At 37.7% G+C, this 27,415-nt stretch overlaps 1 protein-coding gene across 6 annotated transcripts in view; it reads right to left on the bottom strand.

The window, feature by feature from the left end:
* The window catches only part of CUL4A (cullin 4A), a 35,941-nt gene that overhangs the window by 6,655 nt on the left and 1,871 nt on the right, over positions 1 to 27,415 (bottom strand). The window contains exons 3-16 of one of the 6 annotated variants that reach the window (XM_069004479.1): positions 25,002 to 25,105; positions 22,866 to 22,935; positions 21,049 to 21,122; positions 19,489 to 19,651; positions 17,672 to 17,761; positions 16,498 to 16,580; positions 13,392 to 13,459; positions 9,136 to 9,254; positions 6,459 to 6,651; positions 4,956 to 5,060; positions 3,130 to 3,240; positions 2,643 to 2,728; positions 1,546 to 1,653; positions 229 to 342 (exon numbers count right to left, since the gene is read on the bottom strand). In XM_069004479.1, the coding sequence (XP_068860580.1) occupies positions 229 to 342; positions 1,546 to 1,653; positions 2,643 to 2,728; positions 3,130 to 3,240; positions 4,956 to 5,060; positions 6,459 to 6,651; positions 9,136 to 9,254; positions 13,392 to 13,459; positions 16,498 to 16,580; positions 17,672 to 17,761; positions 19,489 to 19,651; positions 21,049 to 21,122; positions 22,866 to 22,935; positions 25,002 to 25,105 (1,488 nt within the window). The other 5 variants (XM_069004499.1, XM_069004488.1, XM_069004510.1 and 2 more) reach the window with 5 other exon arrangements.

Raw genomic sequence — 27,415 nt, 5'->3', positions numbered from 1 at the left:
TTCCTATCAAATGAATATTACCAAAAGGTATCACTGTTGTCTTGTTAGCTAGGTAGTATTTCAGTTTAATTATAGAAAGCCTACTTTCTGTACAAAATAGTATTGACTTGTGATTGTTCCTCCTCAAAAGTGTTACTACCTTTATAAAAAATACAGTACATTACTAGATTCCAAATAATTGACTTAAATTTTAACCCAACAGGCAAAGCATTATACAAGCAAACTTACTTCCTTAAATTCTGCCTTTAGGACAGCATGTCCTAAAGTGGTCTGCCACTGAAGTTTTCGACCACTGTGTTTTCCCAGGTAAAAGGTTTTAAATACCTCTTGAAGTTTTATCATCTGTAAAGAAAAGAGAGAAAAACATTAGCATTATACCAGTGCAGTGATACCAAATGACTTCACACATGTAATTCCTTTATTTTCCTCAACCACGCTGAGGAAAAAAAAGCCACAGAAAATAATAGGCTCTTTTGTGGGAAAAACTTAATCCAAAGAGCAATATTCTGCTCTCAAGTACATTGGTACTATTATACACATAAGAAAGCCTCAATTCAAAAATAACTGAATTTTCCTTGGGTTTTTAACTTGCTTTTGTTTTAAATAACAGTAAAATAAACTCCCTGTAAAGGGTTTTAAATCTCAGAAATAGATACTGGTTTTGTCCTGGACTTTGAATCCAACCTAGAAGTCACGGGACAAAAAGCATACATCTCACACCTTTACACTGGCTAGTACCATTTGCTCTTAAGTTCTTCCTGTAAGTTGTGGATGGAATGGAACTCCAGTCCAATTCCACTACTTTATGCCCTCTTACTTCCAAGTAAGGGGCTTCTACCCCTCCCTTTTCATGGCAGATTGCTCAGACTGGATCTTTCAGAAGTAGTCTGCCATGGAGGAAAAGATACCTCAGAACCAAGAGCACAAGACCTTCCGTATCTTCCAAACTGAGTGGGAACCCCATTATCACCTCTGGCCCCTGAAGCACTTCCCACACCTCCAACCAAGCAAGGTATTGTAGGGGACTCCAAATACACATTTCAACCTAAATCACTACTGACAGGAGCTTTGCAAAAATCTCTCAACTTGGAAACAATCATTTTGCAGGCAAATACTGTTTAAATGCAGGGGCTATTTTTATGTGACCCATTGCAGGAAACAGGCAGGATCTTCAAAAAAATGAATGTGCAATAACATAACCATTGACTAGTTCAAAGTGCCTAACCAATGTAGTTAAAGATTGACTAAACTATGGTGAACTGACCAATTACAAACTTCTAAGTGATTGACTACAATGCTGAATGAAACAATTTTATTCCTATTAATATAAATTATTATTTAAAAAACCCACACTAAGTGAAATAATAATCTGAATAAGGTGGATTTTATCCGCTGCATTTTATTTTTTGCAATTCTGGAATCTTTAAAACTACATAAACACCTTAAATATCTAGCAGAAAAACGTTAAATGAAGGACATTATTTCACCCTGTGACAATGATTCCATTCTGTAAAGTGCATTTAGAAGAAGAATTCAAACACCAACCTCAGAATTTAGGTGGACTTCCATAGGTGTATAAGTTGGCCAATATCCCATAGTTAAAATATTTACTGTCAGGTCTATATTTCCTGGGTCACTTTGGTTCTGCATATACTAAAATACAAGAGACAAAAATTATTCAAGTATACTATTTACATACTAAATTAGAAAATGTATACACTTAAATTAGAAATTTAGGGTTAGTATAACAATAAAAAATTCTTACAGGCCACATGCTTGTTTGGACATGCTCTGCTAGGATTCTGAGTAACTTTCTAATGACCCCTTCCCCAACTTCAAAACACAGCAAGCAGGTGGGAGGGAGTCCAAAGAAAAGATCAACATGCCTTGAAATATCTTAGACCACTGTCTATACAGGGTGCTAAGGTCAAAGAAACTCTAATCACATGCAAATAAAGAAGAAAAGCTTTTGATCAGAAGCCATGGCAAGGACTACAAGATGAAAAGGATCTCTTTGGACTTCTACCTCTGCTAGACAAAACTTCCATATAATTGGGGTAGAGCATCAGTCAAGCCAGACTGCAAAATCTGGGACAGAAGAGTCTCTACAGTATTTGATTACAGGCATTGTCTTGGGTCAGATCTCTAAACCAGCACCCTGACTTCAGTAAGGCCCCAAAACAAATACCCAGGGAGAAATGCAACACAGTGAGCATATACAGTATTTCCTGAAAGCATTCCCTCGGTCACCAACAGGTTGGAAACTTTGGGGCTGAGACATACACTGTTTCTGTGGACTTAACGACCTTCAGGGAGTTTCTCTGGTGTGGGCCAATCACAAAAAAATCATTAGAGCAGCAGCAGTTTACAGAATGAAGGATAAAGACTTTCACGGAGGTCAGTTAACTAAATTACTATGTGGTATTTAGACTGATTTACTTAAAAAGGAATCAAAACTGTAAAATTATTGTATACAATAAATAAATTCTGTTGTATAAACAGAACTGTAAGTAGACATTGTTATTACTAGGACCTGCTCAAAAGCTGTTTTGTTTAATTTTAGCTTAATCCAAGGTATAACACAATTAAATGCCTCCCCGTGACTGTGGAAAATTTAGTATACAAACAAAAGCTAAATGTACCTGCTTAAACTGTACCATGACATCTTTGGACAGTTCCATGTCCTTGAACATGCCCTCCAGTTTGCTGGTAAAAGCAGCACCACATTCTGTCACACAAAAAAAAGCAAAGATCCCACAATTACAAAGAAGCACAGAAAAAGTGATAAACATTTAACGTGAGACAGCTAAGCCACATTTACCAGGTTACAGAGCACCCACAAATAGGTACATGTTTTCAGGATTTTGCTCCTCTGTAGGTATATTAAATAAACTAGTCTCATACCGAGGAAGTCAGCCCAATAGTTCTTGCTGAGCATAATGAAAGCTGTTATATATATACACACACACACACACACACACACACTCCCCTCCCCCCAAGTATTTAAGTAAGAACTGTTCAGGTATTACTTAAAATCTGGCTTATCACTTCCTAAAAGCATGAGAAAATAGGGATTCCAATTTGCATGCCAAAAAGTAATACAAAATTAATATATCTGAAGACACCTACCATGCTTAAGCTTTGACAACATGGACTTCTCAGCATCTACTGATGCGCTTTTTCCAACCAGCAGTCTTTTGGCCAAGTCTTTCTTATAAAATGCCTCAAACACATCTTTCCCTGTAAGGAAATTGAAACAAAAAATAAAATAAAATTAAATGATGCATTCTCTCCACATCACTGCCCTTCAGGTTTGTGACATGAGCCCTTCTCATGAAAAGCTGATGAGCAGAACAATATTAACTATGCAGCAGTGAAGAAAAACATGTAGGCAACTTGTTCTTTTTATATTTTAATAATTTTTAACATATTTTGCAAAATATTTACTTCTTTCTTTCTTATTTCTCCCCCAGGAACTTGGGCTGCCTTGTATTTCCCATTGGAGCAGCTGCAAAACACAATAAATTACTCTGGAGTCCAAGAAGAACATTCTCCCTCCACTGGTCTGATTTATTAAGGGGGGAAGGGCAGGGGGAGCTTTTCTATGTATTAAAGAATATACTTCAAAAGCCTAAGGTGAAGAAAAATTTAACGGAAGTCTTCTTACTTGGTTTGCCAATAGACTTTTGAAAATGAAGGAGTCATACAGATACCCACAAACTTTCACACCTTAAACCCAAGCTTCTCCCTATTGACGGTGCAAAGATACCAGCAAGGTGTTTCCCTTTTAAGAGGAACAAATTCACTAACTCAAGCCACTGTTTGTGTTGCCTGCAATAGCCACTCGTAATTCCTTGCAAACACCTTCCAATTTAGTGCTTCTTATGATAGTCTTCTTCCTTCCCCATCCTGTCCTGGTGAAGTGATGTTTCATGAACCAGCTCCATCAAGATATTATCAAAAAGGCCATTGCTCAGAAACTACCTACTAATTATCATCTAATTTTAAAAGAGCTCTTATGTACTAGACAGTTCAAAATAAAATTTGTGCTTTTAGCTCAGTACTACAAAAAATATGAAGAGTTGGTGAAAGTTTCAGATTAACAGAAATTCATCTCTTAGGCTGACAATCTGCCAGTACAATTGTTTTCATTCACCATCTCCATCTGACAAAAATGATGCAATTAGGATTCAATTATGCAAATGATACTACTTTATAACTTGACTTTCCCATTATATTGTACTTGTTGGGGGTTTTTATGAGGAGAGAACCCCATAGATCTCAGACAAACTAATACCAAATTGGGTAGTTCCTGCTATTCCACCCCCGCCCAGGATACACATTCCACTTCCCTCAGAACAGTGACCATGCAACTGTATTGGACTGGACCACTGGTTTTTAGGGTATCTAGGAAAAAAAAAAAAATCTCCTAACACATTCAAGGATTTTGCTCAGATAGAGACATACATGAGGGAAGTGCATTTCAAAGGCAGTGAAACTCAGCAGTTAACACTTTTTGCTACTATTCTGAGCCCTCCTCTGTGTTCCTTCTTAGCCATGATGAGAAAAGTCAAAAGAGAAGTTGCCGGGTTTTCATGCTTTGTACCTATAATATACATAAATGGATAGGAAAGAGGAAGTCTGTACTGTCATTAGAAGAAAGGTTGTGGATATAGACATGGTTAATTTATGTAAAAAACTTCCAGCAACACCTCTAACTCTTAGGTCTCCACTCACAAGACTCTGAAAGGTCTGTAACTTGCCAATCTCCACAGAACTATTTGTCCTCCCCGGTATATTTATTGTGCTGCTTCAGGTGTAAGGCAACCTGAATTAAAGACCAAGTTGAGCAGAAACTCACGCTGAAAAAGATCTTACATTCAGAGGAAAGCAGCCCTGCTAGTAGCAAGGGGGAACAGTTTTAATTGCATCAGCAGTGAAGCACTATTTCTTACCATGAATGAATCTAAATATGATCATGATTTTGTCAAGGATTCTTTCCAGTTCTTCATCTGTTGCTTCTTTATTACCAGCTCTTAATTTGGAATCCACATATTTTGCTACAAATAAATAAAATTACGTAACAGCTTAAAAAAAGATCAAAAATTACCAACTTAAGCAACTCCTGCTTGAAATATTACTGTGTTAAATACTACTGTATGTTAAAATATAGGGTAAGTGCTAAATTTTCTATTTTCCCTTTTCCCATCCCTATGTTCAATGGAATGACAGAGCCCTACTGTATTACTGGCATAATGGAAAAGTACTGCAAAAAGGAATAGTCCAAGGCAAAAAATGAGCAGAGTATAATAATTAATAAAATTAATGCATTTGAAATATTTGTGTTATAGTCATAACAAGCACATTATTTGTTGAAAGACAATGTTCTGGAAGCGTACAATGTATATGAATGTATTTTATGAGAAACAAACAAACAACAAAGAGGACTATATTTTTGTAGACCTTTACCATGTCTCTCATGCTCCTTGGTAGGAGCACATTAAAATTTAAACAAAAGCAATGCTTTCCAGTTAGTAGTTTCAGAATGCCAGAAATAAGGTTAAGCCTTGAGTTTAGCTAAGTATTCATTAAGCCACATTAGTATCCTTATACAACCTTCTGTGTAAGAAGAAAACCTTTGTGGGAGCTGGAACACCATGATCCACAAATGACAACAGCCCATATCATGGCTTTAAACCTGTATCACTATGTTGTGCAATCTGTCCTACATAAAGCTGATTTTAGAAGGAAGACACAAAATAAGCCAAATAAAGGCAAAAGAAAGTACAGAGGGAAAAACAAACAAGCAAGGAGCAGGATCCTCTCCTGATGTAAAATGCCACAGCTCCAGTTTTTCAGTAGGCAATACTGTCAGGACAGCTTTTGCCAGATGAGGGATAAACTAAATAGTATTTTTAAAGTATTTGTTATTATCTTTCCCCCTAATAACTACTAGTTCTCCTGTCAAGATAGTGGGTTTTTTGCCCCTCTATTAAAACTCCTTGTATCTGAAGGCTTTAAAATTGTCATCCCAACTTCAGCCATCAAGGCAGATGGATGGGCTGTACTTACTCCTTTTGGAGGGATCCAGAACATCCACAGAACTCCCCTACTACCACAGTTAAAGCCAGTTCCCCTCTACTTGCCATGGCTGCTCTTTCCCCATGACCATTTACTCCCGTGGCAGCCCCAGAGCTCCACTGAGCAGTTGTTAGCACCAGGCCCCGTGCAAGCAGCAGAGCACAGGGACAGGAGGGTGACATGCTGCACCAGAACCCCCTAACAGCATACCCAAGCTCTCAGGGCCCGCCAAGCACCCAGGTTAACGTTTGCCTCGTATCCCAAAACCAGTGCCTAAAGCAGGATGCGACTGCACCGCCGCTGCGCTAGCACACTCAGCTGCATTATCATGCCTTCTACAGAGTTTTGAAATATTTTACAGAAAAATATTTGTGTACCTATCAATTCTGCAGGCTTATTTGGTCTCTTGTTGATAAATGTTTCAAAGGACTCCTTCATCAAGTTTATAAATTTTTCATTTTTCTGAAAGCACACTTCTATGATATGGTCCACTTTATCCTTAAAATCTAGTAGCTCTTGCACCATATCCTTGTCTTTTTCAGGATTAACCACTATTGTTGTCCCAAAGTTCTGTAAAACAAACACTTTTGATAGTAAAATACTTTAGAGTGCTACCTATCTCCCCCAACAGACATTTACCCGTATAAAATTTATCATTAGAAAAAGTAATTTTTTTACAGAACTACTTATGACTTCAAGTTTTTAAAAAATGAGATGCATTGAAATTTAAAATAAAAACTAGACACACATTAATGGATTTCAAACATCAGTGTTTGATTCAAAGATTATTTACACTTAAGACAAAAGTAAAAAAATAATTAAATACACAGTAGACATGACTATGACATGTAAGTTTACAGTGAGATACAGAACTATGATTCATGTAAAATAAATTAAATGGAAACTGCCCCAGAAATGTTACGTATAAAGGAAAACTGCACTATTTTTATTAAACCCACTAGAGAGCTTAATTGATTAAACAGGTAGCACCAATTTAACTGCTGCTCAGCACTCAAAGATTCTCTTTCATCAAGGGCTCTAAACCAAAAAAATCCTAGCTGACTTGCAAGGAAACAAAACTTTCTCATGCACAAGAAACAGTCACAGACCTGACTTTCTCTTCCTGTTCCTACATTTATTATCTTAGAGATACAAGACCATTTGTTTAATGAACCAAAATATCCTGTAAGGGAGGATTTTCACCTACTGGATGATTTACATTTGCTTAGTAACACTGATCAGTGCCCTGGACAGAATGATCAGTTTTCCAAGGTGAGAAAAAGGAACATCAGCACAGCAAAAGCAAAACAGTATTCAATTGGTCTATTTTCACCAACTGAAGTATGTCAGCCAAAAACATTAAAAGAGATAGGGGGAAATCTTTCTCCAGCCTCAGAATTTCCACTGCATTATCTAATTAGCCACTGTCATCTTGCATGGAGATCTCTCTCAAGTTCCCTTTCAGAGTAAAGCTGAACACAAGGCTCCCAAGGTCCTTAGATTCAACAAGTGTATCACAGAATCACAGAATGGTTTGGGCTGGAAGAGACCTCTGATGATCACCTAGCCCATCAGATCTTGCACTTGTCACAATTTCCCCTTCATTAACACAGCATTTGGGCATCTCACAGTTTCTATCAGGTACATTCATATATTGCAGGGCTTTCCCCCCCATTCTGTAAACCAAGATACAGAAAGCCAAATGGCACCTCTGAAATCACAAACAGGTGACTACAATGGAGCACAGACCTTTACCACAGTAACTTGGCTCATAAGATACATGTTAGGAGTCCTTAAAGCCTCTCTTTACTGTCACACAGAATGTTGGCAGGGAGGAGATTTACTGACGCTACAGAGAAGATTTTCTATGTTTCTGAGTATGTACAAAACCATCTTAAAGCTCTAAGAGGTCTCACTCTGAGATACAGGGTATGTAAGCCAATTTAAAAACTTCCTGTTGTGAAAGGACAGGTTCCTTTCCTGATTTTCTATCCATCTTAAAACTCCTGCTTCTTTCTTCTGAGTAGCACATGGACTTTTCTCTGAGTCTCTTTAGCTCACTAAACCTGGGATGAAACTGACCTTGCCCAGGTATTGTGATAAAACAGATCACAGAAGAGCCTATGGAGTGGCAGGCAGCACTAGGATTAAGAGAGGAGCCTGATCTGGGAGAAAGGAAGAAGAAAGATGATGCTCCTCAGCCACAGCAAAACATTCAACTGGGCAACACCCTAAGGTGTAAACTCCACCTCAGTTCTGGGGGCAGATGGCAACCACAGTCCACTCCCATGAGCTGCAACACTGGTGGGTCATGCTGAACTCCAGACACAGGTGTGCAGAAAAGGCACCTCTGGAATTAACTGATATTGTGCACTTAGTCCTGAAGGTTGATGAACACACAGGCAATCCAAGGGAGAGCCACTCCATCAGGAATCATCAACTCCAGGGAGAAAAATCTTCTGTGAAGCTTTCCTGTCCTGCCTTCTTGGAAGGGCACTAGAGTACAAGCTCTCTGGGCCAGCATACTACATGGATATCATGCCTAACAAACAAACCCAAAGCATCTAAATGTGACCAATGACAGATTATTTTCAATAGGAGCATTCCCTTCCCAATAGCTTTAACACATCAGCATTGCTGTAGGCTGGTTACAAGTAGCACTGCTAACCTGCAGAGGAATAGCGACATCTGATGTTTCACTGGTTTTGCAGGTATGTAAACATTTGAGTGTATTTGCAGTAGAACAACACACAGTACAGTCCAGCACACTCTGAACACATGTGCATGTGGCTGTATTTAACAGCAAAGCAACCAAAAACAACCTGTATAACATTCGAACTTATAAGGAAAGCAATTTCCAAGTAGAAATTTAAAACCAAAGCAGGTGTTGCTGTTTCTCATCATGTGATTGCTACTGAGGGGGGAAGCATTAACATCCCTCCCATATTTACTTAAAACAGAAGTTTGGTGATACACCTACATGTTATTCTTGGCTCTGACAAAAGAAATTTCTAACAGCACAATTTTTACATTAGTAACAGATCTTTGAAATACCTTGATGTATTCACTCCAATGCTGCAAAAGGATCTGCTGCCCACCTTTTACCCGGCTGAACAGCTGGTACGTCTGGGTCAAATCTGATATTCTATTTTCATCAAGCAGGTTATCAAGTCCTAAAAAAAAATTAAATTAGAAGAAAGAGCAAATTTGAATACAGTTGCATAAATACAGTTAGAGAAATGTCTATGAAATATAACAAAAGACAAGACCCTCCCTCTGGTGGCCTTAAAACATACAAATGTTGTAAAGTAAAATTTCTGAAAGCAAGTGATACGTCCCCTTGTCTAAACTGGATGAAATTATTTACTGTATAGTATTTCAAAAAATATTTCAACTGAAATACTTTCCCAACAAGGTGATAATCGTAAGCCTTTTGCAGAATGGTTATGAAGTGAGCTTGACTTCAAGGGTACAGTTTTATCAAGAACCTCTAAAAAAAACCAGAAAGCTACGTAAACTTCCCTAAATTTAAACTAATGAGAAATACTCTGCAAGATTTTTTTTTCTGTGGCACATGGGGAGCCATGTCTTTAGATCAAGAATGTGCTGGGAACAGCCTATGCTCCTACCAATGGAATGACACAAGATTACAAATTCCTTTCAAGCAACTTTTGCTTTGTTGATTCACCCCACACGTTGGGCTAACAAATGGAGGAGAAGTGAAGCTCAAGGAATGTAACAAGCAAATAACTTCATGCACATTTTTCCGTTTGAGAGTATGATGAATGGTAGTTGCAGTGTGATCAGAAGCACACTGTCTGGTGTCAGTTACAGAGGCTTTAGTAACACCGGAGCATAGCATCAAAGACTTATGACTTTTCTTTAAAAAACAAAAATGTTGATTTTACACACATTGACGAATCATACCATCAGCATGGCTGACACTGTACAACTGTCCTACTTCACCAAATATGTGTCATTAATGCTAATTTTAAAATGATATTAAAAACTGATTTGCAAATCACTACCAAATTAACCCATATTCTACTATATTCTTCAGCTTAAAAATACTTTCACTATATTGTAACTTACTTACATGTTCAGAAAAGCAAGCAATGTTCAAGAATGATGTCAGGTAAACTTTTGTCTGCTATTTTGAGATTTCCTAAACTTTTGAGATATCAGAAGAACAGACATACTTTAAATGTAAGACAACAGACTACACAGTCTCAAATACAGGGTTTTAGTGCTCTTTTGTCATTGAACACAGAATTAGAATCCTGGAAATCAAAGAATCATAAAAAGGCTTGGATTGGAAGGGACCTTCAAGATCATCTTGTTAAAAGCCCTGGCTGTGGGCAGGGACACCTTCCACTAGACCAGGTTGCTCAAAGCCCCATCCAACCTGGCCTTGAACACTTCCAGGGATGGGGCATCCTGAACTGGGCAACCTGTTAAAGTGCCTCACCATCCTCACAGTAGAGAATTTCTTCCTAACATCTCATCTTGGATCTCTTATTTCTTAGTTTAAAACCATTCTACCTTGACCTATTACTGTCTGCGCCCTCTTTTTTATAAGCCCTCTTTAAGTACTGGGAGGTCACAGTGAGGTGTCCCCAGAACCTTCTCTTTTCCATGCTGAATAACCCCAGCTCTCTTAATTAAGAAATGCCCATCCCAGTCAAGGATTATCTCCTATGCATTTAAAGACACCAATACACTAACTGCTTTATTAACCTAGATCATAAAACTTAGCCTTCCCTCTAACTTTAGCTGTATGACTGAAAAAATATTTAGTCACACATTTGTCAAATGAAAACAACATGCAGCAAAGTCCTCTGATAAAAGGTTTCAGAGAGCTTCCAGAAAGCACTGCCATAGCCTTGGAAAAATCTACTGTAATCACAAAAAAACCCTGCCACCAATATCTAGTCAACAGCAGTTATACTAATGTAAGGGAAAAAGGTTTCTTATACAGACTCTGCATTTTTAAGCTTTTTTCTTCCTGTATCAAACTCACTACTGTTGTAAAGTATTTGAACCTTGATAGTGTATCCCAGCCAAACCATTTTTAGTTATTTTTACAAGAGCCCTCAGAGCAGGACCAGGCTGGAATTACCCTCACTGGCTTCACCTGGCTTTTCCACCTTCAGCTGCAGCATATCAGCCCCAAGAGGGGTTTTTAAGCTCCAGTCTGAAGGTTCGAGAAGCAAGAGGTGGGGTGGGTGTATATCTGCTCCCTGTTCTTTGCTGTCTTGTTGTTTGCATTTCCTGGCCTAACTTGGCTGCTGATCAATGGATGGGTTTTGTTGCTGCTATCATCTCGATGCTGCCTGCCTGGATCAGGAACCCCACCTGTTAGAGCCCTCAGGAATTCATCAAGGACTGAAAGGTAAACTGCTAAAGTGGAAAAGAATTGGGAAAGAAGATAATGAAAAGGTAAATACCAAGACATCAAGGAATAGATAAAAAGGGACTGTGCCGCACTAGATTAAAACCAATCATGTTATCAGAAAAGTGCGTGTGGAGCTCATGGACAAAATAGAGAAACCAATCAAGCAATGTGAGATCTCATGCACAGCAGCTGCAAAATGTGTAAGTACTGTCTTATGTAAAAGCTGCAAAATGTATGAGTATCATGTAAAGGTTGTAAGAGGTAGGAGTAACATGTATAAGTAAGTAAAATGTATAAGTAGTGTATTAGGTAAAAGTTGTAAAAAGTATAAGTAAGAAAACATATAAGTAGAGTGATATGTTTAAGTACTACAAGATAAGCCAGTAGAATGTATAAGTAAGCAAAGTATATAAATAGGGTATGATTTCAAAGTTGAGATGTGTGAGTGGAGTGTATCAAACAATAAGCAGCTTCTGCGAAATCATATTGATTCATTGATCAGAAGGCACGAGTTCCCACAGACTACTTCACAAGCCTCGCCTTGATGAAGAAAGCCTACAAAAGGCAGTATCACCTTCTACTTGCAGAAAATACCAAGATGTTATAAGCAAATTAAAATAAGTCCTAGATCAAATGAATACAGAAAATTATGCAATGATAGAAGATTTTTAAACTTTTTTTCCAGTGGAGACATACAACACATGCTGATCCAACAATACTTGAGTCCTAATGCACAGTAACCAGAAAGATAAAAAAAAGTAAAAATCTCTGTATTTACATGAATGGTTCATATACATTGTAAACCAAGAAAAAGTTTAGTTTAAAACAAGACCACATACTCCCTGTTTAAGCCACCTGATAAACAAGTGTATCACTGGAAAAGTTACTTAAAAATCGTACTTGAATTAAAGAGTAAGCAAAATTGACATGTATCAGCAGGATGTAATTATTCTTACCTTCTGTTTATGATAAGTTTAAGAATAGCTAAGATGAAGTGACCAAGCTCATTTTTATAAATGTACTGAAAACAGTGAAACAACCTATCCCCAGGGTAGTTGAGAGAAACTGTGACTATAAGTCATCTTCAAAGGGGACAAAGGAAGACATGGAAAGGGTATGCATAACAACATGAAAGTGTTAACAAACATGGATGTGATGGAGCTTGAAGATACCAGACTACCAGGGACATCTGTTTTGGAACATAAAACAAAGCACAGATATAAGGAGAATTTGCTAGAAGATCTAAAACCTAAAATACGGCTACTGCAAGAGAAGGAAAAGATCATTTAAAGTATTAAAAGATCAGGGAATACTGAACAAACCCAGAAATTCAGTGAAAAATGAGAGATTAAAATTTAAGAGGAACAAAGAAATAGCAGTTTCAAGACACTAATGTCTGAATAAGGACTTCCTAAGAAAGCTGCAGTTCTTATCTGAAATTGCCAGACAAAACGTAAAGTACAGACAAAGGCATATGAGAGTTCATTGCCTTGAATGCTGCCAGTTCCAATAACTCATGATTCTTAAACTACACAATCACAAGTGAAACTATTGCTCTTGAGCTGTGTGATTATCACATGAAAGAAGCTACAACAGTAACTGCAGCTCCCATTTAGAAGTTTACATAATTCTAGGAAATAAGCAGTTCCAAAGGTTTAATTCCTAAGCCACTGCAAGTCAAAGGAGATTTAGAGGCTTAGCAACCTCTACATATATGGAATTAGATTTTAGACATTTTCTTTCCAAATAAACTTGTCACAGTGGGTGTAACAATCATAGGGTTGGCTTTCTGTGTCTGTGGAAGTTTTTCCCATGGCTGATGTACCTCCTAAAGTAAAAGCTGTGGAATTTATAGCTATTGCAGAATATGAGAATCCATTGCTAATCAAAGATTACATTAACTTAAAAAGAATACCTTTTTGCAAAATAGCTGATAAGTGTTCTCCTAGCAGCTGCTTCTCCACACAAGCAATCAGTGGTTTCCTGAATTAGGCAAGAAAAATATATTAGAAGCATTAAAGGAGTTGCCCTCTGTCACAGTGTATCTGTGTATAACTCACATTATAATGCAAAAAAACCCAAAAATTTTCTACTTAAAACAGAGACTATAAATTAGGACAAAAACATCACATGATATAAGACAACAAAAAACTATGTAATGAGAAAAATAAATTCAGGTTTGAATACTAAAAAGAAAGTCCTTATACAGTAGAAGAGATACTTACATTGCAAAAGTCAATACAAAAAAGTATTACTGGAAAAAAAGTCATATTGAATTTTGGAAACAAAACAAACTCCAAGGGCTTGAACTCCAAACCAAACAACACACACAAGTGATCTTCAAAATTCAAACTTTCCAAGCATAAACTGAGCTAGAGCCACAAGACACAAATTTGCAAAACATTTTAAATTTGTCCTTGAATATCCCGTACCTTTTACTTTTATACATTTATTTTAGACAGAACTGAAAAATAATGGAAAGTTTTTCCTTATGTCTTTCATTGCCTAAAAGATGAAGTAAATGCCTGAAGTGCAAAGGGATAATTAATTTCAATGTTTAAACTTCCACCCTGCTTACAATGGGACAACAAAAGACCAACCATTTCTTTATGACTTAAATTTTATAAAACTGGTTCTCAGAACCTTAATTGAGATTTCCTAGAAAAAGAGATGTTCAACCTGGATTGATGGAAGCCTTTCCTGTAGCAGCATACAAGTTTGCTAAAATGGAAGAGTACCTTTGCTAACCCACTCTCTTTCCTGAAACAGCCCATCAGTGACATGCCTGACCTTCCACACAAAACAACAATTTAGGTCCTTCCATTTCCATTTGGAAAGGCTCAGAGAAGGGAGCAGGGATGATCAAAATATGCAGCAGCAGCTACAAGAGAGACAACTGCACTTGTCAAGACTCTTCTTTATGGGAAGGAGATGACTTAGGGATACCATTAACAGGCAGGAAAGGGGTGAAGGGAACTGACTCACTTTTCTTTCCAGTGCATGAACTGGGGTCATCAGCAATGGTACTGGGTACCAGAGTTAAAAGGAGATACTTTATCTCCTGGTGGCTGTGAACTGGTGGAATGCTTTGCCAAAGCCTGGCACAGACAGAAAAGCTGATGTGAATCCCCATGAGAAACTGCAAGTATTTCAGAGATACAAAGACACAAACCACAGCAGGTTCAGAAAATACACTGAGCTGAAAACAGGCAGACACTAGGAGAGTATCAGGGTATCACACACACTTTCTCTATTCGTTTCCTTCAGTGGTCATGAGTGAACATGAAATACTGCTTAGATAGACCCTTGTTATTAACACACGGCCATTTTTATGGTAATTTCCATATCCTCTGCCATTTCCAACTACTGCTATCTGCAGCTGCTGGCTGTTTCCAACAGCAGGAGTCAGGGTTGTACGAAATACCATCCTTTGCCCTGGAAGACCTACTCTGAGTACAGGAGAAGCAGGGACAATTTGTCTGCTTAAGGCCAAGAGGCAAAGCACTACATCCTAGCAAGCAAACAAAATGAGTATCTACCTTGACTGCTAGCTAAGGAAGGTGCAAGAAGGTACCTTCCGTATGACCTCAAAGCCATGTACCTTGGTTATCTACTGACTGACAAGGAGATATGCTTAATCTGGTCAGCTGTCCAGAAGAGCATGTACTGCTGGGCTGAAGGAATCCCTCTGTGGGCTGCAAAAACACACTTCCCATGTATTGTTTGAAGTATATGGAATGGTGTTTCACATGATGGTTTTGTCCTACAAGTATCATTTCCATCTCAAGATCAAACCCAGTTACTAAATAGCATCCTTTCTGCTTTTTTCATGCACACACATAGAAAGAGTATGACCCCAGGAAAACTCAAGCACTCTAATTTCAAGAGCTGCTCTTTCTTAATGCAAGGAAAAGAAATTAGTGTGAAGCCTTCTAAAAGTAGGTTTTTAAGCCTTTAACTAAGGGTGAAATTCAACACGCGTACTTGATGTCTATCTAGACTGAAAATGTAATGGTATCAATCTACTTTTTAACCTAAATAGTAAATAAATACATATATTTGCTATAACTTTATAAACAGAAATAGTTCCATATATTTCAATGTGAGTGGTTTCACCAGAAAAAGCTAGTCACTCTGCAATCAGCATTTACAGAAAGAAGATCCAAGTTCAAATATGTGCCATGACACAAAACACACATATGAATGTATATGTGCATATATATATTTTTTAAAACATCTGAAGAAAATAAAGAGTTAAAAGATAATTTGTATTCAGTTATCCCTTTGCCATCAAATGAAATGCCAATGAATCATCCAGAAGACTAAAACCCAATAAATTTAATGTTATGTTCTTAACTAAAGAAAAAAAGCAACAGCTTACTACAGGACAAATTATGTATGGATTTATGTAGTGTGTCAGTTCCTGCAGGAATGTGTTAACCCAACAACACACAAACTATTACTTAAAACCCAAGTGAAAAAAGGACAAGCCACCTCACACAGTACACTGGCAGCAGCCTATCTATTGTTAAGCTCACACCTTGGACTTTTTACAAATGATACTCATGTCCTCTGTCCTTCTGGGTTTTTTCAGGTTTTGTTTGGGGTTTTTTTTTGTTTTGTTTTGTTTGTGGTTTTGCTTGTTTGGTTGGGTTTTCTAACAAGTCTTTCCTTCCCTCAAGGCACTTGTGGTTAAAGATGTTATCAGTACATAAACGGCTAAAATCAGCTACTATTTTGATAATGGAAATTTGAGTTCTTATACACTGTTTTTTTAACTGCAGTATACAGAATTAGTATTTCTGAACAAATTTCTTCTTTCTTACTGAAAATATTCTTTTGAAGAAGTAACTTTTGATAAAAATGAAGTCTAAAAAAACAAGCTATTTCACAAGCACTGTCAACAAGATAATATCTGTAAGACAATGAAGAAAGAATCTGTGTCTCTATGACCATGGATAATCATACTGATTTATGACAAATGCTTGACTTGCGCTAAAAATCATAAAATTTGTACTCACTGTGTGCTGTGATCTAAATATGTTATTACTCTGTCTCCTTCCTCTTCCAAACGTTTATTAACATGGTGAAGATATTCTGGGACCTAACAAGACAAGAGAACAACAGGTTCAACTACAATGGTATGAAAGCCAGCTAGCTAATCTTGTTCCATGACAATTATTTTAAACTACATTTTTGTCTTGGGGTGACTTTATGTGTATCCCATATCACTGCCCTATGCCCAGAAAATAATTTTTTGTGCCTTTCTATGCCTTTAAACTGAGCCTGAGAGGGGAAGGAAAAACTGAGCAAAACTTTTTCAAAGCAGTTTGCAGCTTGTTCAAGGTCACACAGAGATAGACTTTTTTTTCAGCTGCGGCAGGAGAGCAGGAGGGAAGGGAAGCACCCAGCTTGCTTTTCTTTCCAGACAGCTTTCGGCAGTTTCTTCCTCAGCTCTTTTTTTCCTTCAGAGAGTTGAACTTTCGTTTTCCTGGGACTTCGGTGGTTTTTTTTTTTTTTCCTTTTCTCTCTGCTGGATGGTTGCAACATCAGAATACATTGGGAGAACTTTCCACCAAGGCCCATCACCCCATCCCAGCTCCAAGGGGAGAGAGAGATCGACAGAAGGACACTGACATTTTCCCAGGTTTCTCTCAGCAGACTGAGAGGTTTTATTATTTAGCATCATTATCCTTTTCCTGTGTGTTTGTTAAATAAATAGTTTTTATCTCTTTCACTTTCTTCGAGGAAAATTTATTTTTCCCGAACCTGGTGGGGAAGGGTGGTTGTGCCTTCTCTCAGAGAATATATTTCTAAATTTGACCAAACCAGCACAATTTTTTAAAGAGAATATGAATCAGAAAGGACTATTCCACCAGAACGCTGTTATGTACTACATAACCTGTATTTTTATTAATAAATATTTCATATTAAACGTATTATAGCTGGTAGTATGACTTCAGTTACAAAAAAAGTCACTGGGTTACTACACAATTGTATCTATCAAGTTCCGTGACAACCTGGGGTCTGCTCTCCCTGTTGATATCACACCGTGGTCCACATCAAAACACATGAATACCTGTGTGCCAGTAAATTTCAGTAGACATTAATACACCATAGTACAACCAAAGTTCTCATGTAATCCCACAGTCAATAAAACTATCATAAAAGCAATCATCTACCACATGCACCTACCTCTCTTTCTTGCATTAATCTTTGGCCTTCAGCAGCATATAAACGATTTGTCTCTTCCAGAAACCTCTGTTCAAATGATTCCTTGTAAACCTGCTCAAGAAATCAGTTTAGTTACTTACATTAATCTCATAGTAACAGTAGCATATTTTGTTTGTCAGGCATAAGAGGGCAGGGAAAATCTGAAGGATGCACACAGCTGTGCGAAGTGCCAATGTAACATTACATGAACAAATTCTATTTGCCCACTGGTTTTAGAAAGACTGAGATCAGAACTGACTTCCCAGAGCAGCAATGCTTTGTCTCAGTCATCAGTACTCCAAAACTCTAAATTAATAGGCTTCTGTTTAAGGCACACAGCCCAACACCAGCACCCGACATCACAGCACAGCAATGACATCCAGTCCACCTGAGATCTAAACTCCTGCTGCTATTTCTGTGGCAAACAAACCCCTTTCAAACTAGTGAAACACTGGCACAAAACAGGTAATTCTCATCAGTAAAACAGTAATATGCTCAGTAACACATCTTCAGATCTGCCAGGTTTCTCTCAGTGGCCCAGGAAAAATAAATTGTATCAAATAAGGTGTGTAAAAAACAGCATCAACAACAGAAACATTAAAAACTTTTGCATAATGACTAACAGTTTATTATAGAAAGGAAGTAAGTCAGAAAGGGCAACTACATAAAGTTGTAACAGTCTGAAGAAGGTAACTAGGGATTAATATGTAAACAGAGGGACAGTGAAAAGTAAAAGGGAAAATTCCCAAGTGTGGTGGAAGAACAGAAGAAAATTTTCTTCCAAAACATATAACAGCTGTAAAACTCATTACATTCTGACCACTTTTTATCTCTTAAGGACTTCTAGTTGAAGGTTCCCTGCCCAATGCAGGGGGGTTGGAGCTAGATGATCTTTAAGGCCCCTTCCAACCCAAACCATTCTATTATTCTATCACTTTCAAAACATTAATTTTTTTAATGGCTTTCCTCTCAAACAGAATAATTTTTCTGTGATGCTAGAGGAAGCTACATATTAAAGTCAAGAGGATTAACATGAAATGCAGAAAACCAGGTAAGCTGCCTAATGCCAATTTAATGTAGTCTGGCTCTTCAAACTCTTTCAAACCTTCAGCCAGTTTTGTAATGCTGTATGCCACTTTGAAATGGAGCAACTTCAACAGGTTTTAGGAATGAAAGACAGCCCCAAAGTTTCATTGCACATCATGCAAGGCTGCAACATCAACTCAAGGACAACCTATGCACAAGCCAGAAACAGAGCACTCATCAGTCTCCTTGGTTACTTACTACCCTTGCTCATGGAAAGTTCTGGTAAAGTTGCAGCTTGACATGATCTATCTGAAAACCTTGGCCTTAATATGGCATTCCATTCTATCCTCAGCATTTCTAAGAAGTTGCCAGTAGAGTGATGTTTTTATGATACAGACCCAAGATCTGGACTTCAAAAAGTGACACCTTTTTACAGTGACTGAGAAGGATTTTTCTGTTCCTACATTTCACTGGCACTAGGATGTGACAATGAGTGATTAAGACAGACAAAATACTGCACATACTAAAAGACCTGTAAATCTATTAAGATCTGAGGCCATTACCTCTGCTAAGGAAAACAGGCAAAGAGGTCTCATTTAAAAACAATATAAGATTGCACATGGGGTAAAGAAGAGGCAATTATACCAATGTAATAGCTAGATTTTAAGCACATTTACTAGATGAACTGAATAATTTTTGTACAAAACATGACTTAGGCAGTCCAAACTGTGTTTCTAAACAAAGCTGGTACTAGTGAATTTGGCTGTACTCACCTGCAAATCTGAGAGCATGCTCAACAAACTCCGCAGCAAACTTCTGTCCACAGCTTCACCATTTCGTTCTCGTTCGATGAGCAGGAGAATTCCATCAATAGTCTTGGTTTGAACTTGCTTGTCACTAATGATATGGTTTCTAAATAACTCTAGCCCCATATCCCTATGTGAATATTGAAAATTGGTAAGTCACACTGTTGATTCTTTCAAAAAAATCATAGATACATTTAAAATATATACACTGTATATATATTATACAGAAAGAATATATGAATGGTGTGTATACTCTTTTTGACACTGTCCTCTAACAAAACTGTAACAAGAATTATCCTAAAAATACCAGATCACTTGCTACCACAGGCATACACTTCAGCAGAGAACTGTGATGAGCCTATCCAACTTTCACATAATAGACTATAAATTTCTCTGCTTATTAAAAAATTAAATCTGATCATATACCTTAACATAAGATTCCCTGGATCAGACATTGTATGTATAATTTATAAGTTTTCTTCAAAAGCATGAATTCTTTGTATCTTTAGGATCTTATCACCTCTATCATATTCTTGTTTCATTCTAAGATGATGAGGAATGGCTCCTCTATGCCATGAAGCAGCTAATTGTTAAACATTAAAAATTGAGCAATCTTAGATAAAACTTGTTACCTCCGACTTCTTCACATGCATCAGGTTTTCAATAAAAGGAACTTTCCCAGTAGGAGGAAAAATAAGACAAAGTATGAACAGACCTCATCAACAATATTTAGTAAAAGGAAGCCTAACACAGAGTTGGAGGAAAACTCCTGAAGCTGGGAACAAAAGATGTCCACTGGACAAGCAAGAGGCTGAAGAAAGATGCCAGGCTCCTCAGCCAGCCTGAGGAACTCACAAGAGCACAGCAGCCAGCCAGGCCAGGAAAAAACAGGCTCTTATTTCAGTACTTTATCTACGTTTTTTGAGGGGGGCCTTTAGATAAAGTAACAATGCCAGAAATTTTTGGCAAAGCTTGGGTTTGTTCTCTTGGTAAATGATGTAAAATGCCCCTCAGGAGGGATGCTTTAAAGCAGAATGCCCAAAGATGTGACCATGGTGGGCTGAAAGTACAAAAGCAACATCAAGTGGCCAGTGCTGGAAAGATAATCTGCACCTTGTCACTGTATCTGACTTACTTTAAAAAACAGAGCAAGAAAGTGAATGTTGAATTTTGTCAAAACCAGGAGCACCTACAGTAATGCTGGGCCAGTGCTAAGGTGGGAGGCAGCAGTCAAGAGCAGTTTCCCACAGAGCCAGCCTCACCCAGGCTCTGACAACTACACACATGCCTTGACTTTTAAGCCTGCGTTCACAGACCTTCTTTTACCCTCACTTGACAATGAATACTCCTGGGGAAGGAGGAAATGACACATGCATATGCTGACACACATTTCCATAAACTGACACAAAATTTTTGAGATCTATTATATAGCTCAAGTATAATGTGAAATATTTATTTTCAATCCTTGCAAATCTAACACCATGTCAACACTCTAAAGATTATAGGAATGCTTACATGGATACCTACCATATAGAAGGAAGCATTGAATTCTGAAGCACATATGTACGATCCAAAAATAAGAAAATGCTTCTGATCATGATCTGAAAATATATAAAGAAAAATCTTTTTCTCTTCACCACCACGTGCTATTTTAAATTATAAAACAACTTCTGAAAAACAACATCACAGGCACACACCTGAATTACTGATGTAAGTACTTTAAACTTTTATGGTGACTTGTACAGGTATGCAATTTATTGAAGTTATTGCTATTACTTTATGGTATTCCCAAGTACATCCAAGACAGTTTTCAAATTCATAACCATTAACTAAATAGTTTTATTAGTCTGTTAGGACATAAGCTATTCGAACAGTACCTCTAATACAGTCAGTAAACACCCTGAAATAGCACGCTGCTATGTTTTTTGCTTTAAAATTAAAAAAATAAAAACAACAAAAAAACCACAAGGGAGCTTTAAGCAGAGACAGTAATAAGCTGTGCAGCATCTTTTCATAATAAAACTTAACTGCCAAAATTCATGAGAAAAATAGAGATACATGAAATCCAATAGAAGAAGGGAGGTAGAAAAATATCTCTTTATTAAATTTAAAAAGTGGGAGGAGGAGGTGGTTTTTTAGCTTATTAGTCTCTTACATTCAAACTCCATTTTTAACTTTGCTCATAAGAAGGTTGCCCAACTCCCAGTTTAGCATTAGCATAACTCCGGATGTCAGTAACTCAGCCCCAGGCCAGATAGAGATTTCTATTCCCAGCTGTCCACCTACTGCTTCCCTAAAAGATTTCACTGCCTCTGAAGCAATTCTCAAGCTGACATAGCTTCTGGCCACGCATATTAAAGTAAAACAGCAGTAAGGCTGACCTTTTTTTATTAAATAGCACAAGTGCTAACCCAGCACATGGGCAAGAAAGCCACTTGCTAGAGGTTGTTGCTTTAAGGCAGAGAAAAAAAAAAAAAAAGAATGCTTACAAGTAATTAAAGCAAACAGTGTTCACAGCGAAAGTCTTTTTATGAAAACACAGGTTCTACATGTAAACTACATTTTCAAAGCAGTTATCTTCAACTCGGTTTTCACCAGACTGCTGAATTCCAAGAGTTTCCCTAACACCTTCCATTTTAAATTCAGATAAAAGTCACATACCTCTGCCCAACCCTCACAGGAAAGGAGAGAACAGTGGATTTGGGAATGAAAATAGAAATTCAACCATATGGGGCTCCTGCAGCCAAAGCTAAGTGACAGTGCAATAAAAACTCATCATAAAATGTTGGTTTAGAATTATAATTCCACCTTCCTAAAGGCACAGTTCTCACAGAGTGTGTTTCAGAGAGGACTTTTCCTGTAACGTAAGTCACCATGGAGGTAGAAGACAAGAAAGGTAGACAGAATGCAAGTTCCAGTTCTTTATCCTTTCTGTTTCTTAGCTCTATAGTCAGGATAATTATCTCTGCTTTGAAAAAAAAAGTCACAAGCTAACCTAGCTCTTGGAGCTATCTAAAAGTGAAGATTCTAAAGATTCTCCAATTACTTAAAATTACGAACAGCAACTTCAGCATTTCTCTGTTACTTTTTCTTTCCACACACAGAAAAAAAGGTGTCAATTTATTTCTGAGTGCTGTTCAAACCTGGTATGAAGTCTACGTGAGTCAGTTAATAGAATCTACATTTCAACAACAAAAGTTCACTCAGCCAGCAAAGGGGAAAGTGAAAAGCAATGCTGAAGCTTGGAGAAGATGCAGTGCAGTCTCAAGTTAAGCTCTGACAAACTCATTTTAGCCAGATTTCACACCTCAATGATATGCACTCTGAAGAAACATTCAACTTACCATTTGTCTGCAATGATCTTGCCAGCATTTATTTATCTTCCTTAAAAATAAAAGACTATCCAGAGAATCTGTACAACACCCATTAAGGAAAACTAGTTTGCCAGTATCTTTTAGAGGCCAGATTCTGGAGATGATCTTTGCCAGCCATTAGGCAAAGCTGCTCCATGGATATTCCAATGCTACTGTGCCTGCCAGGGATAAACCGTTAATTGCAGAGCTGCCCAGCAGAGTGGCTGGCAGTTCTCCAAAAGGCCTCCCTGTGTTTTCAAGGAATAACATTCACAGCTCTTCAGTAATACCATCTAGTGGCTGTACTGTGTAACCTTAATATAGATTTAAACAAGAAATCCCACCAGTATCAAACATGTATTTGTCACCAGCTGAGGTGAGAGGGATGGAAAGGTTTTGTTTGTTTAATGAGTTCACACTGTGCACAACAGGAGTGACCCTAATCTCTTAAAAGCAGTTACAGTTCTAAATAATCCTCAACAAATCCAAATACCACTCTTTTCATATACATCTCCAGGTCACCCTAAGTAATCTATAGAATTTTCTTCATTACACAACAGATCCAACTGTTATTTACAAATGACAGAATTCTCATGTATCTCACAAGTAAATCTAAATGAGGCTTTACTCTCCTCTCCCGGACATTTATCATTTCCAACTCATTCTGGCCAAATCTGATCTCATGTCCTTGGGATACAAAGCAGTACACCTGTAAAATACTAAATTTTCAACTCTCCAATCCACCATCACCCTATCAAGACAGCAAGGTGAAAGCAAAGTTTGAAAACACTGGTTTTAAACCATTATTTTCATAACATCATGTAAAGTCTGAAAAAGCAAGAATGCAAAAGATGGCTGTACACTGCTTTAAAGAAGACTAAGATTTGGTTCTCAAAGACCAGGTATGTTTACAGCTGCTGTACTAATGTGCTATGTAGAAACCAGGTATCTTAAATGGGACTCAAAAAAAAAAACCAAAAACCAAAACCATACCAAACCCCCAACAAAAACCAAAACTACACAGCCCAAAACCATGCTGGTGCTACATAACGTTAAAAACCCCAAATTATTCTGAGTGTAGGCACCTACCTGGAGAATGCAGTGAACCAAGAAACTGAGAGTCACAATCCAAAGCACATTTAAAGCATTCACCTGGAAAGGAGGTTCTTTATTGGCCGTAGCCCCTCATTTCTTTCTACATTATCCTGTCATTTTCTGCTAATAAAATCCATACAGAGAGCTGGGAAACAATGCCAGCAGCCACAGTGCTGTAATATCTGTTTAATATGGCACTCTTCATCCAGCACCTGCTTTCTAAGGCACTTTCCAGGAATATGCAGACAGCAAGGTGGACATAGACTATTCACCTGCTGCTCCAGCAAGTGCAACCCCGTGGCTATTACACAAAAGACACCTATCATATAAAGCACCTTCTCAGCATGCAAAGCTTGACTGGATTCAGGAAACAGGGCTGGCTACAGCCAGGTGTCCACAGAAGATCTACAGGCACTTCTGTGACCCATTCAGGGAGAAGTCCAGCAATGTAACTTCAGTAAACCATGGGGAAATTTACCATAAAACGTCATCTTTCTATGCATCCCAAGACAGCCAAATGATCTCCTCAACTTAGAGCTCTCTCCCAAGAACCTCCCAAGGTACACATACCTGAAGGCTTGTTGATTGCCTCTGTGACACATCACTATTGACCAGTAGTTATTTTTGGTCAAACAGGTGCACTATGCTTGAAAATTCTTTTACTGTTGTTGACAATCACCATGATTTTTTTTAAGCTATTGCTGCCATAAGCATCTCCAATACTCAGCCGCCACAGAAATTAACACCTGATGAGAAATCTCATAGTGATATTGACATTTCCTACATTATGTGTATAATTTGCATCCCTATTAAAATGATATATAAATTCTTATTACCATGCTAGACATCAATGCACAAAAATTATTCACCCAGACAACTAAAGTTGCCTGTGACTGATTTAAAAACATAAGTGGCCAAAAAACCTCTTTAACACATTGACAATTACTGGTGTAATTTTTGCAAAGTGTTGTTTTAAAAAATAATGATTAAAACTAACCATTCTAACCACTTCTGTGCATGACAAAAGGATATTCTCTAAACTGAAGGATTTGTGCCTTCACATGTTCTTCACAGACTTGTCGCAACTGTTTGTACAGTGTAGCAGAGACTTTGTAGGAGCAGAGATTTTCAACAGCCTAAAAACCAAAAAAGGATTATGAATGAGACAAAAAACCTTAAATTTTTGTGTTTGTGCAATTAAGGCTGACAACAAAGGAAAAAAAAAATCAGCATTATATGGTCAAGCTGTGCACAAAACCAAAACATCAAAATGAAGTTATGTAGAAAAATTAAGACTTCAGGAGTCCTTTTTGATTTTGATCCCTTCTTATTCTGCTAGATTTTGTGTACAAACAAAACCCACCATCACAATCTGGGTCATATTTCTGATGTGCTGTTAAACACTACCAGAATTCTGCCTCCCTCAATACTGCTCAGCAGTAGAACTCCTCCAAAGGTCCATTTTGTACATCCTTCAGTATGCACACGTGCTTTTTTGGGGCAGGAACATAATCATACCAAATATTTTAATTTCTTAGTAACTTTAAGGTAGACATTTCAACCAGTCTGTCTAAATGGTGAGTACAGCTACTTTCCTGCCTTTTTATCAACTTATTTCTTCCCAAGCATTTCCACTGATTCACGCAATGATGTTAAGGTACATAAACTGAGAGGAAAAAATAATTAAGAAAAAGCCCAAACAACAACAAAAAAAAACCCCAAACCAACCCCAGACTAACCATTACATAAAGACTTGAACTGATTTATTGGGAGCTCATAGGATTTAGTTTTTATCCTTAGTTAACTAAGGAGACCAATTCCGCCCAAAACCAAATGTTCTGGTGGTCACTATATTAATATCAACTGCCTTTATATTATGAGGCAATACTGCAGAGAACTGCCAAGGATTTAAAGCACTATGTCACCTGGGCAACTAAAACTGACCCAAGAATGTTTTGCTCTGCTCCAGAGGATTCTAACCTACTTAACCTAATTTTATTTCAGTGCACATAAAAATGGCCTCCACAATTTTGATACAACATTAAAGCATACAATCAAACAAAATTATAACACAGTGCCTATGTTTTTCATCTGGTCTTAAAAAAGGTAAGTAAAATGGTAACTTGCAACAAACAGTATTCAGACAATCACTTTGCAGATAGTTTGTTATGTTACCTCAAACACAGCCACTCATATCCACCCATACAAATATAAGTCTAGTCAGGACTCATAATTTTTTCCTTCACTGCTCTGCTGTCTTTCCTTTGCTACTACACTGTCCTGTTCTACATCCTCCAGAAGGGCAGCACTGCCCCATTTCAGGTTATTTAGGACCTCGTTGAAAAGGTAATTTTCTTCTTCCATTAGTTTTTATCATTCACTCCTCATTTGGCAATTCTTTGTACTGTCCCACTTTCTCTATCCCATCAAGTATAAGCTACTTCTATCAAAATCTGTGCAATCTACCACCAATCCCAGACATCATTTCTATTTTAGTCGCAAAAAATTGGCTGCCACCCTCCCATTGCTCACTGACTACATCTCTGCCAAGCACCTTCATGCCTTATTCCGTGCTGCCTCCAATGCCTGGAAAGGAGTATCCTTCAGGCTTCCCACACAGCCTCATCATTGTTCTTCAGTTTCTTCTCAGCCACTGTGCCAAATTAAATAAATAAATCAGAAGGTTCAACTGCAGGCTGCTACACCAGCCCGCTCAGTGCACTGAACTCTAGCAGGCCTCTCATTTCCTCCCATAATGTCAGACAAAGACTCATAAAAAATCACCAAAAAGGCTTGATAATAAGAACTGATGCACTCAGAGATATTTTCCCCTGTGGATGACTCGGTGCTCATCAACAGGCAGTTAAAATGATCTGTAAATACAGATCAGGTTTCCAATGGATGCTGAACCTCATCTCTTATTCCTCCAGCAGGAGAGTAAGTACCTGCCTATGCACAGGCACACTGAGCACCACCACCCACCATGCAGAAATCTTCCAGATTCGCTGTGTTACAGATTATCTGACCAACCTCGCACAGTTTTTACAAATAAGCAGACAAAGAGAAAAAGCAAGAAGTACAGTTCTCCCTTCACAGTTTATCTGAAATCTCTCTCCTCTTCTGCCAAAACTCAAGTGTGTACCCTGGTGATTTCATAGCCATATTACTATAATCTCATTTCTGAACCTCTGAAAACAAGTTAGGTAACACTCAAAGCCACTCAAAGCATCTGTGGGCTGGTTTGTTGTTTTTTTTGTTTGTTTTTTTTTGCTAGACATGAAAAAGCAAGGTTTTTCAAATGCTGAATTTAAAACAATAAAACACATTATGTCATTCAAATGCTGCAAGTATTAATAGATGAATATATTACAAATTTTCTGTTTAAAGAAAATAATTATATTAAGTCAATATACATTTACATAGCCAGCCATTTTAGACCCATATAT

The sequence above is a fragment of the Aphelocoma coerulescens genome, chromosome 1, assembly GCF_041296385.1.
Source record: "Aphelocoma coerulescens isolate FSJ_1873_10779 chromosome 1, UR_Acoe_1.0, whole genome shotgun sequence".
In the NCBI taxonomy this organism is placed as follows: Eukaryota; Metazoa; Chordata; class Aves; order Passeriformes; family Corvidae; genus Aphelocoma; species Aphelocoma coerulescens.
This window is presented reverse-complemented; position numbering and strand designations above follow the sequence as displayed.